This window comes from Scophthalmus maximus, chromosome 3 (assembly GCF_022379125.1).
Source record: "Scophthalmus maximus strain ysfricsl-2021 chromosome 3, ASM2237912v1, whole genome shotgun sequence".
In the NCBI taxonomy this organism is placed as follows: Eukaryota; Metazoa; Chordata; class Actinopteri; order Pleuronectiformes; family Scophthalmidae; genus Scophthalmus; species Scophthalmus maximus.
The window spans coordinates 18,118,854-18,131,025 of NC_061517.1; the positions used below are offsets into that span (position 1 = coordinate 18,118,854).

The following is a 12,172-nucleotide window of genomic DNA, read 5'->3' on the forward strand; positions in this document are numbered from 1 at the left end:
ATCTCTCTCTCTCTCCCCACCTCAATCTTCATTTTCACCTCAGAGCTCATGCGGATTTTACAGATGAAATCAATGAAGCATCACAGCTTCCCCTCTCCATTCACCAGGTTCAGTTACAAAGGACGAGCGGCAGGTCTTCATGGTTTATACTGTACACCCTTCATCTGCTCCACTCCTCTGTGTGGGAGCGCTGTGTTGCCTCCTCAACACCTGCCACCACCTACCAAACCCCCGAATGTTCCATCAACCATTTCACAGCTCCCTATTTTTTTCCGATTAAGCCACTTCCCTTTTGTCCTTTGCATTGACATTAGTAAGAGCTGCTTTATAGAAGCCTGACAGTGTATATCATTACCATTTAATTAATAACTTGTCAACCCCACCTTGTGATAATTAAAAAAGGATATCATTTGGTGTTTCACTCTCTTTTCATTTGGAAATGACGCTGACATATTCCAACAAAGCCTAATTCTGATGAAATCCCAACGGAGCGACGTAAAGACGTGATTAACAGCACGCATGAGTGGAACACATCGGATTTGAAAATGGAGACAATAGCATGTACTGTAGTCACGACTGTGTTGCTTTTGAATTAAAATGGCGGGGAAATTATGTAGCTGATTCATTTTTGAAATCATATTTTCTTTTAGGGTGACTATTTAAAACCACGGCTCACCTGGTGAATGATATAGAATATTGGACATTTCCAAAGCCCCTTGTTCAATCAGAAGAAAAGAGTCACATCATCGAGTCACATAGAACTGAGCATCACTTTACATTAGACATCGCTGTAAGTGTGCTGTGAAGCTCCTGTCAATGAAACTCGATATTTTCTGTGTGAGTCCATTCGATTCCAAAGCACAGCGGGGATGGGAGGGATTATACCCCGAGTGAGTCACAGGGAACCAAAGAGGGATTTAGGATCAAAGTGACTGTAAATATTTTGTGAATGGAAACAGCATTTCTTTTGGGGGAAGAGAAACTCTTGAATGTTGTATGATTCTGTACTGACACTTAATAGTGGTGTAAAAATATATCATATGCAGAATGTGTCAAAACGGCAGGTAAACATGGAGGAGGAGATTTGAATTTGCACGAACAACATCAAGAACAAATTCAGGAGCGGAGGCGCTTTTCACTGAAGTAGATAAGATATAATTACAAATCAGGTGAACGCAGTCTGCCACCGATCTAATTATAGGCTGCCATTGACGAATCCGTGGCACACATTCAACTAGCCAGCATTATCACATAATAATGCGCGACTAATAATGAATCAGCACTGTGATCTAAATCAACAAAAATCCCCTAGAACAAATAAGGGATAACAAATGTTATCCCCAGTGAAAACAAGCTTCAGCTCCTCTTCCCGTCTTTTTCTCTCACACTCTGCGTCATCGACCTTTGTCAGAGAGCCCTCCTTCACCTCTCGAGCTGAAATCCAGGATCTGCACAGTGTCAACGCAGAAATACACCCTGTGCTTCAACTTGGCCAGTGAGACATTTCTCTGTCCACAGAGAAGCCATGTGATCATTCTTTTTCTTTTTTTTTCATTGGTAAATGGCGACGACGCTCGCTGTGTCACTGTCAGGTGTCAATTTAAAAACGTAGGAACATGGAACGTTCTCCCATTTTTTGAATGGTTTGCCATCAGAAGGCACGTTGAATAAGTGAACAAAGGGAACAATGTTGAAGCAAAGTCTGGACTTCCTTTATCCAGGGAGGCCTCCCCAGGTAGACATTCTGTGATATCCTGTGGTCCCAAAGCTGAGCAAAGTTCGCACTCGGTAATAAGCGCCTTTCGCACATGAAGAACGCAGCAGGAAACTACATCATCACTTCTTCCTCTGTGCGTGATAGACAGTGGATAATTCATCGATCCAGTCTAACTTGCAACCATGAAAGTATGCACGTAGCTTCAAAGAGCATCTTCGATGACGATGTTCCATAAAAACGAACGTCATCTTTTTTTTTGCATTCCTAATCCTACTGACATCAAACTGCACGAGACATATTTATAAGAAAAATATGGTTCTCGTGCGATATCAGTGATATACTCAAACTGTCCGCCTCTCGTTTCTGCTTTTCTTCCTCATCTCAAAACCTGTCCAGGCTCTGCTACACCTGCCTGTCTACAGGTCTGTGTGTGTGTGTGTGTGTGTGTGTGTGTGTGTGTGCGTATGCTTTCTTGGCATGTGTGAGTGATTTGATATGCACATACAATTCTGTGTGTGTGTGTGTGTGTGTGTGTGTGTGTGTGTATCTTTCTTCCCCATCCATCCCATCAGATCTCTGTGAAAAGTCTTCATACAGCATTCCCCCACCGCACAGTTACCATTAATGTGCACGCGTCACATCCTGCACGACCCACCGAATGAGAGTGCTAATCAATTATGCCTTAATGACAGACGCAGAGAAACACAGTGGGCGTAGCGGAGGTGAGGGCGGAAAACCCAAAAAAGTCAGAGGGTGGAAGAGAGCGTGCGGTAAAGAGAGGAGAGCGGGTAAACGGATGAATGAGAGAAAGCGGGAGGACAGGGACGAAGAGAGAAGTATGAGCGGGAGGCAGGCAGCGACAGATGGAAGCCAAAATAAAGAAACGTGGTTGCGAAAACCCTCCCTCCCGAAATTGATTCCGACCGTAGGCCAGGGCGCCTGATGGATATCTGAGCCTTGATTGGAATTTACATGCCAGACAAAACCCTGCCCCTTTTCCCTTCCCACACACGCCCAACAACCGACTGCGCTCTCAACCTGCTCCGAGTGATAAGCGCGTTGAGAAAGTGGCGGCATATTTAGCCCCGACAATGGCACTCTGCAGAGTTTCTGAGGACGGGGACTGATGCATTGTTTATGGGAGGGAGGAACATTTCAAGCGCTGATTAATGGCGAAGACGCTGTCGTCAGCTGCCATCGCGCCACGGGGGCACACCGGGCCCAAATTGGATGAGTGGAAGGGGGAGAGGAGAGGAGACGGGAAGTTGCTAGATGGAGTGGAACCGTCACATTGAGATGTGTTGCTTTGGCTCTGTGTTTTCTAAAGCCTGCACACCTCCAGAAAATCAGGGGCCTTTCTACAGCAGCAGCAGCAGCAGCAGCCCTGGGGATTCAATGTCATTTCCCAACTCGACACTTCAATAAGAGTAAACAGACCACATTACTTCGCAATCCGAGACTCCAAACGGAATATGACCTGAATTTAAAGCGCCCCTGTAAATATTTCAGGGGAGATTTAGCTGATATTGAAACTGGAGCTCCTTTTGAAAGCCATAACAAACACAACTTCTTCTTTCCCCGGCTTTTCTTTGCATTCACCTTCATGTTTTGGGAACAAAACTGCGCGGCTGTAGACAACAGCCCCCGTCTCGTGCATGTGTCCCAACGGTGCAGTGCTAGATTCATCATATCTGATTTGTAAGCAGCAAAAATAAGAAAACTATCTCACTAGTCAGAGGAGTTCTCGACAAATATTTATTTTAATACTCATGCAAGTGCATTAACCTTACAGCATTTTATGCTCATTCATTGGTCCCTCGTATGGTGTTGAGGTTTAAAATATCAAAAATATTCTATATATGTCATCTATATCTATTGACAATCAAGGCATTTTCTTTGCCGTGAGATTAGAATAACTGATGACATGTCATGACACCTGAGCAAGTTTCATCTGCTGGTGAAGACCATGAGATGTGACTGAAAGCGCTGAAAAAAGCTAGCAAGACCAAATGTTTTTGTCAAAACTAAGGATGTTAGTTTGGTCTAGTTACTGTATCTGTCTGGAAAAATTATAATGATGATTCAAAGTAAATCTGCTGTAGATATCCATGGCCCCCTGAGGGTCGCTCTTGGGATTTTCCTCTGATTCCATAGCAGTATTCATAAGAACTGATGCTCTATACCGATGTAATATTGTCAAGATATTCTCTCTGTGTACTCACCGATGTTGCCTGTGCGTACGTGCAGCCGGCCCCTGACGATGGTGTGGACGGTCATGGGGCCGGAGGCCGAGCGCTGGCCCAAACCTGCGCTCGTCAGCAGGGCGTCCTCTCCCACGTAATCGGTGGTAAGCACCTCCACCTCATGGAGAGCCTGCACTGCTGTTTTACCCTGGCGCAACATATACTGGGGATGCGAAATAGGGTGCGTTAGAAAAGGGACAAGAGATGCATTCACTCACCGGGATGCATGAAAATACAAATTACGAAATTTTACAAAAAGAAATCAATTCCATATCCAGATCGGCAACAGAGTTTCTGTCCAATTAACAAATAAAAAGCTGAGCCGAAAAGGCCGAAGATTCAAAAGAGCCTTTAATCTGTGGTATTTTTCTTTAGAAGTTTAAAAAAGGAGGAAGTGTTCCGCGTTCTCTTTGGTCAAATGCACAGGCTACGCGTGGAGCAACGATAAATGGTTTTGTTCGTCCGCCGTGTTTGCATCTCCTCAAAACATGAGACGACATCTGTTCCTAGTACACAGAGAGAAAAAATTGTATTACAACTTCATGAAATATCTGGGTTTTTTTCTGTTATCAAGATACTTGAAGAATAAGAACCCAACTAAAGAATCCGCAAGTGCTGCATTAATCCATGGCAGATGCACTGCGTCGTGACGAAGGTGTTTAAGAGTTACTCTCACTCTTACTCTTATAAAAAAAAGGACTTTTCCGCATGTCGTAGGCTAAACACTATTGTGCACGCATCACTTTCGCCTCCATACACCCGACGCCTAAATTGACCGGAGTCTTTTTTTTTTTTTTACCTTGAGCTCGATGGCAGTCGATCCTATGAGGAGCAGCGATTCGCTGTCCCAGATGTCGATGTGCATGGTGTGAAGCGCCAGGTAGCGAAGGAACCAGCGCTTCTCTCCCGGCCTCAGGAAAGCATCATCTACTCTGAACTGCACCTGCAGACCCGGAGAGCCTGGGCAAGGGGAGAGGCAACGTCCGATTACTCAAAAAATAGACATAGCTATTCAAATTTTAAAGCAATTATGTATCCTACTGTTTAAACGCCCCTCCAAAAATGACTGTCCAAATAATCTACTACAATCCATAAAAAAGGTTGACAATAGAGAAGGGGTTTCCTCCAGGTTTTCTTGAAAAGGAGCATCATTTTAACATAGTGTTTCCCATCAAAACACAAATGAACCTTTAAAAAACATTACTTTCCTGTATAAGCTGATTTTTTAAAAAATATTTAAAACTTTCTATAGTTTTCTATATCCTTGTTTTATAGCTGCCTGTTTTTGCAGGGATCAGACTGCTCACCCATTTGCTTAATGAACTGCATTGATACAAAAACTAAACTAGTGTATATACTGTATGTCTCCGCTCACCAGAGAAGACTTCACAGGACTGATCATTACTTGAATATTTCCTTTCATCCAGATCTAGGTTTAAATTCGGAAGAGTCATAATTTCCGTCAACCATGTGGACAGATCTGAATTCGTACAGAAGCCATCTGCCTCGAGTCGTTGGGTCTAATGACAGTGCCGCTGTCAGTACAATAACCGGGGAGAACGGGGCCCTTTTACAGAATCGGGAGCACATAATTCAGGATGATGATGGCTCCTAACGCACCGCCAGAAGAACCTCAAGAGTGATTTCAACAGCAAGACAAAGTCGTGACTTTAATCAACAGATCTACGAGTAACACTTTAAAGAGCAGCGCATTTCTCTCCTCGTCACTCGGAATAAAAGGGTTCTCAGAGAAGATGATGAACACAAGTTAGTCTGAGGACGAGTGGCTTTTATATAGTCCTCGACGCCAAGGCCATATGCAAAGACACAAAAAAAAAATCAGCCGTTTCATTTTAATTAAATCAGTTTAAAGTAAAAAAAAAAAAAGGCCAGATTCAATTTGAGAACGCAATGCCCTGTGATCGTGCGATGACGGCTCAGCAATGTGCCCTCCTGACTTGAAATTTGACTCCTCCTCTAACTTGAAGCAGTTCAAATGAAGCGGACCCCTCCGGGGATCTGACCCCGCTGGTGGGTGAGCGGGTGCGTGAGGAAAAATGAATTTACAAGCTTCGAATTGATCAGATCTTATGAAGTGGCGATGTTCTGTTGTCTTCTCATTAAGGCAGAAGAGCCTCTGAAACAGCACCGGGGCCACCAGGCGGCCGTAAAACTTTAAACAGGACTAAAGCGAAAATGAAATGTATCCGCGTGGGCTTGCAGTTCCTTGAGAAAAAGGTTACGGTGGAGTCAGGTTACAGTGAAGCTCTCACAGACTGCTAGATAAAATCCAACCACAATGGAAGGTTTTCCCCTCTGATCAGAGGAGGGTTTGTAACAAAAGGACCTTTACTGAGACCAGACTAGATATTTCTGTGCCGCATCATAACTTTCCCTCCTTTCACCTAAGTCAGGCAGACTCCTCAACCGCCCGCCCACTCTGATCCCCCACTTGGACCATTAGTTCTCCCAGCATGCTCTGGGCTCCTGTGCGGTGGATGGGTGGCAAGGAGAGCGCGGAGGGAGAGCGGGAGAGAGAGAGACTGTGCCCGTGTGCTCACTAGTGGCGAGGAGCCGAGGGACCAGGCTCGACCTGGACGGCCTGCCACATGTGCACACAGCAGGCGAGGCAGCCAGAGAACCCTGCTGGGCATCAACAACAACCCTGCGACGCCTGCAGGCAAAGGAAATAATGAGGATGCACAGTGCTCAGATAGATTTAGAGACTGACACAAAACAGAGTATCACAGCGCACTAAAGATACACTTACCAGTACATCTTATGAGGATCTGTCTGTTCTGTTTAAAAAAGAACAACACAAATTGGCCACGTGAGGCGTCTCACTGCAATATCAGGGATACGATGCGCTTTGTCAGATTTGATGCAACACGCTGGTGTTGATTGTTTTCAACAGGAACATTGAGTCATAATTCACTACAGTCTTATATGAATGCATTTCCATTTCTCCCTTATCTAAAGCAAACAGCCCACGTATTTTGATTGACAGTATCTTATCAGGCTTAGATACAAATGTGTGAGTGTGGGAGAGGAACACGATGATAACAACACGATGACAACAACAGCAAGACGGAGAGGGATGTTGCCGTGGAAGCACAGGGAGGAAGCTACAGACTTTTAACCATTCCCTAAACGGAACAAAGTTATTAGTGGAACCATGAACAGAAAGGTCCCCCCCTAACCCCAAAGACTGTACATGAAAATGGAACGGAAAGTGAAGCCGATGCTGGAGTGCCTGAAGCCTGTATTCTCTGGAATGACCTGCAGAGGGCGACTAGAAGTCCGTGTCTATAGACGTCTATAAGAAAATGACCCTGTTTCTGACTTGATTTATAAGGTCAGTAAACATTTTCCCGAGGAGTTTATGGTCTCAATCGCTCGTTTCAATTCGTCTTCAATAAAGCACGATGTTCATTTTGAAGACTTTGTTCCCATTTTGATTAAGTTGACCGAATGCATTTGAGCATGGATTTAGCTAATAAACCATCCAATCGGTGCACGGTTGGAGGTGAAAGTGGGCGCGCAGTGGACCCACCCCCCGCTTTCTACGTCTGGTTAAAAAATAAAAAATTAGATGGCGCCGGTCAAAACCTGTTTATATACCGTCTATGGTCAAAACTTAAGGCTTCAAAACGCCACTTGCCTATCCCTCATAAAATCATAATTTGAATCCACACTGTGTGTGTGTGTGCGCGCGCGCGTGCGTGTTAACCATAACTCTCTTGCGTTGTCAGATCAGAATGATGTGTGGTGGCGATTTGTTGAATAAAAGAGTAAAGTCAACTCTCCGTAAGTTTAATTCTCAACTTTTGGCAGATGGACTCACAACACAGTCCAACACGTGCGATGCGAGAAAGAGCGCAGGGAAGAGAAAGCTTCTGTTTTTTATTTTTAACCTACTGGTGTCGTCAACAACAATGCCGAGTTACTCGCGTCTTCACCTTCAGATATGTTCAGGTGGCGCTGGGGAATGTCAGCTTTCGTACTTTATTCACAGGAAGAAGTGAAAGATTTGTTTGTTCACACAGTCAGTAATTTAGCACATTACGAAGAATCTGGACATTTTCTACCACAATTGTTTGTGTGTTTTTCAAACTGCATTGGAGAGCACCCAGGCAAATGGTGCCGTCTCACAAGTATGGACATCATTTTCAGATGAGATGCTATGGAGTGACTGTAGTAACAATGAATTTCGTCGTTTAACCCGGAGGATTTCTTGCTGTTAGGAAAACATGTCCGGAAATGTACAAATGTGTAAAGCAAACACAGAATGTATGAATCACATTTATGGGTCTCCGGAATTCAGAGAGCAAAAAACCATGAATGAAGAATTTGCTACAAAATTGTGTTTTCTCTTAAATATTGGACAAATGTATTCACTGACCTATTGGCAGATCGATGAGTTTTGTGGAGAAGGACATTTCTGTAGAAAAAAACAGCTTGACAAAATTCCTTGAGGATGAAAGGGCATCTATTTATGCCAAAGGTGCATTGCTGCGAGTTAAATAATTTTCCTTAATTTGATTTGAGAGGCCTTCTGGCACCAAGACAGACATGTCAATCAAGCACAGTGTGTACACGCCCACTCAGTCCTGAGAAGAGTTCGAAACAGGACGCGAGTGTAAACGTTTGCGTGGGCGGACACAGTTCACATACTGATCTGTTCAGCTGCTTGGAACTTTTAGTTTGACCCACTGCTGGTTTTGAGATTGAATTCATCTCTTCAAAAATACACATTATTATCAAACAGGGAGCAAATTCCTTTTGTCACTGATGAATTTTTGTAATCGTTATAAGTCGCGGTTTAACGAGTCACACAAATTGCGTAAGAAAAAACAATCGTTGGGAAGGGACACTTGAATCGCTGCGTGAGCTAACTTGCATGAGGTCATCAGCAGGATGCCAAACTGTCTCATTCCTTTCTCTCTGCTGTTGAGTGTCTGTCCTCTGCCCTGTGCATCAGGAGATCAATGAGAGGAACATACTGTCTCTGGTGGATAAACATACAGAAAGAAAAGCATGCAAATTGACATGTTTGGGACCCCAACTTGCACATTTCTGAAAATGCAGCTTTCACCAGGCCAGAGCACGAAAAGAGTTTTCATATAACGCTTCCTGTGCAGAGAGATGGTTTCCCTGCCAGTGAGACAGACGCGGCATCAGAAATGAAAGAATGAATAAATGACGATGGTTCAGATCTCGGATGTTCCTCTTTCGCCGCCACATTGTGACATCAAATCTGATCAAATGTTGCTGCAAAACTGACTTGATCGCGCGGCTGAAACGAATCCTAATGAGCGCGCGAGGAGACATGAAAGGGTCGTCCGCCCACGGGCCTGGAGCGGGTTTAGGAATTCAACGGGCTTCTCGGGAAACTTCCACCCAGCAGGGCGGAGAATCACAACGCTGAACAACTGCAGCAGCTTTGAAGCTCAAACTCAGATTCCTTATCCTCTCTCAACCTCTATGTCCACGTCTCTCTCTCTCTCTCTCTCTCACACACACACTGATCTTGGACAATACGTCAATCATTCCTGTCTCTATAGATCACTTAAACCCCAGCCCGGTTTTCAATGTTTTACATTGACATTAATTTGTCCAATTAAGGGGAATGTGAGATAAACTATGAAAGTGTTATCGGAATAGGGAAATTAAATGAACTCCCTTAGTCACTGTCTGTAACATGTAGTGGGAGTTTGTCACCGCTGCAATTCCTAATTCCTTCACAGCGGTGCTGTACGTCAGGTAAACGAAGCTATGGATTTGATTTAAAAAGCCGGTTCGAATACCAGGGGTCCTACTACGGTACTAATCTTAAACCATAGACACATAGTGAAGGGAAGTTTAACTGTCAGCTTTCAAGTTGCAAACAACTAAAATGTTTAATGAGCTAAAACTCTATAGCCCTAAGTTTCAAATGTGAACGCACCCAAGACCCTTTTAAGATCCGATCACTCATTTCGAAGGTGGATCGGAGTACTGTTTTTCGTACAGTATACGATTTATTTGTCGTGGCCCATCACAACATCAACATTGACCACCACATATTGATTTTGTATTTCTTTTTATATTTCAATTGGTTAAAAATCGTATTTCATCGAATAGCTGTGGGCAGTGCATTGATTCAGCCAGGCACACACACACACACACACACACACACACACACACACACACGTGAGTCATTTCAGTCGGGGCATTTCAGAGTGGCTTCATGGACATCGTCATGAGGTGACCTGACTAGTTGTTCAAACAAAGCGTTGCCTGTGTTTTGACTGTCATCTTGTCTTTTTGACAGGTAATTGCATAGAAAAAAAATGAGATCAAATCCTTTTCAGTTTTCTTTCATTATATCCCTTGTGTTTGCTTTTCGTCTTATATTGCTCTGATTATATTACTGCTGTCTAAACAATGGTAACATTTAAACAAAATCACCATCCCTTCAATAAAATCAGACAAAGACTGTCTCCAATTGTTTGTTCAGCCTTTGTTTGCAATCTGATTTATTTGACTGATGGAACGTGTAATTTCGGGTGCTGATGAAGATCATTTCTTCAATGCTCATGAGCCTCCCTCATATCTTCTTGTAATGGTTTTACAATAAATAAAAGCTGATTTGATGCCACAGGACACTTGCCACTGAATCAACCCAGTTTAATCAATTTGAGAAGCAATTATGCGACAAACTACAAGAAAAAAAAACACATTTACAAACTTATTTGTGAGTAAACTGTAATTTCTTTCTGGTTCACCAAATAATTTTACTGGACACAGACGAGTCAGGTTTGGAAAGCAGCAGAAACGATAACCTGGGGAAACAATAAGAGAAGCAGTTTATTTACTAAATAAGCTTTTTTAATCCTTCAAAATGAGACGTTCAGCAGTTGTCAGTGAGACAGCGGTCCAGGTCTTAGCCTCAGAGTATATGGAAGGATCCGTCTGAATGTAGGAGGGCTTTGTGGAAGTGCACCCTGGGTGATATAGACGGAGAGAGCCGCGGAGACAGACGGAGAAACATGGACGGAGGTGGACCGGAGTGTGCGCCGAGGGAACGGAGAATATGGGTAGGCGTAGGATCGGGGAGGGGGGGTTGTTTGTGTGTTCAATATCACGCTCTGTCAGAAGCTGTAATATCTCTTCCATTTCATTAGTCGCTACATGAATAGACTTGACATCACTCAGCGCCCGCTCAGCTGATTGAAAGAGAAGTGCCTCGGCGTCACAGAACGTCACGGAGTTTCGCGGGCGCTGATTGTGCGGACGTGAACCTGGGGAGGACCGCTATATAAATCACAGCCCGACTCACATCGGGAATCGGACAACGGACACGCGGCTCTAACACTCAGTTTTGTGGTGTGTGTAAATGCATTTTCCCACCTTCCGAGAGGGTTGTTAATTCTACCGGACAGCATTTGGTTGTCAGTTAATGTTCTCAGCTGTACAGCAAGGCACAGATAACGTACTGCAGCGCGACGTGTGGCTCACTATCTCAAGCAGCTTGCACGTTCACGCCATGCTAATATGACTGGAAGCCAGTGGCCGATGGAGGCGTAGAGGGACGGAGGGCATGCCTCTCCAATCCAAAGAGGTACTGTATAACCGCTTCGCAGCAGTGGGTCCTTACCTGGGTTGACGGTGCCATCTTTGCCGGCGGGGGCGAGGACACAGGGAAGCGGATCGCTGGTCTTGTGTTGAACCCTGTTACTGGTCAGCAGTTTGAGCTGCTGCGATGTGACTGGCGGGAAGCGATAGAACTGGAAGGTGAAGTAGACGTCGCGGGGCCAATCGGGCCCGGCACCCGCTATAGGTATTCTGCCAAAAGATGGAAGCAAAATGATTATTCAGGAAATAAGGATATACTGAAGGGGAACGATAATTCCAAACATAACACAGCAGTCCCGCCTTTAAACGAACGCACAGGCGACTGATTCACGATTTTACTACCCTGGATATCATCAATTAAAGGATAACAGATTTTTTTTTTTGTACAAAATCTATGGGAAGAGTGAAGCAGGGGGCATATTAAAAATTGAATGTTTGACAATGTCATTAAAACCTGGGAGGGTAACTCACAATTCAGTTAATGATTTCTCAGACAATTCCAGGAGAATGAACTTTTTTTTTTTTTTTTGAAATGCATTTCTTTCACGTCCTATCAGAGCTGGTAATTCAACTTTATTGCGACTTGAAAGTGAAA

At 44.1% G+C, this 12,172-nt stretch overlaps 1 protein-coding gene across 3 annotated transcripts in view; it reads right to left on the reverse strand.

The window, feature by feature from the left end:
* The window catches only part of nphp4 (nephronophthisis 4), a 142,162-nt gene that overhangs the window by 29,765 nt on the left and 100,225 nt on the right, over positions 1 to 12,172 (reverse strand). For all 3 annotated transcript variants that reach the window (XM_047330937.1, XM_047330936.1, XM_047330935.1), the window contains 3 exons: positions 11,600 to 11,787; positions 4,760 to 4,920; positions 3,940 to 4,123 (listed from right to left, as the gene is read on the reverse strand). In XM_047330937.1, the coding sequence (XP_047186893.1) occupies positions 3,940 to 4,123; positions 4,760 to 4,920; positions 11,600 to 11,787 (533 nt within the window). The remainder of the gene's footprint in view (positions 1 to 3,939; positions 4,124 to 4,759; positions 4,921 to 11,599; positions 11,788 to 12,172) is intronic.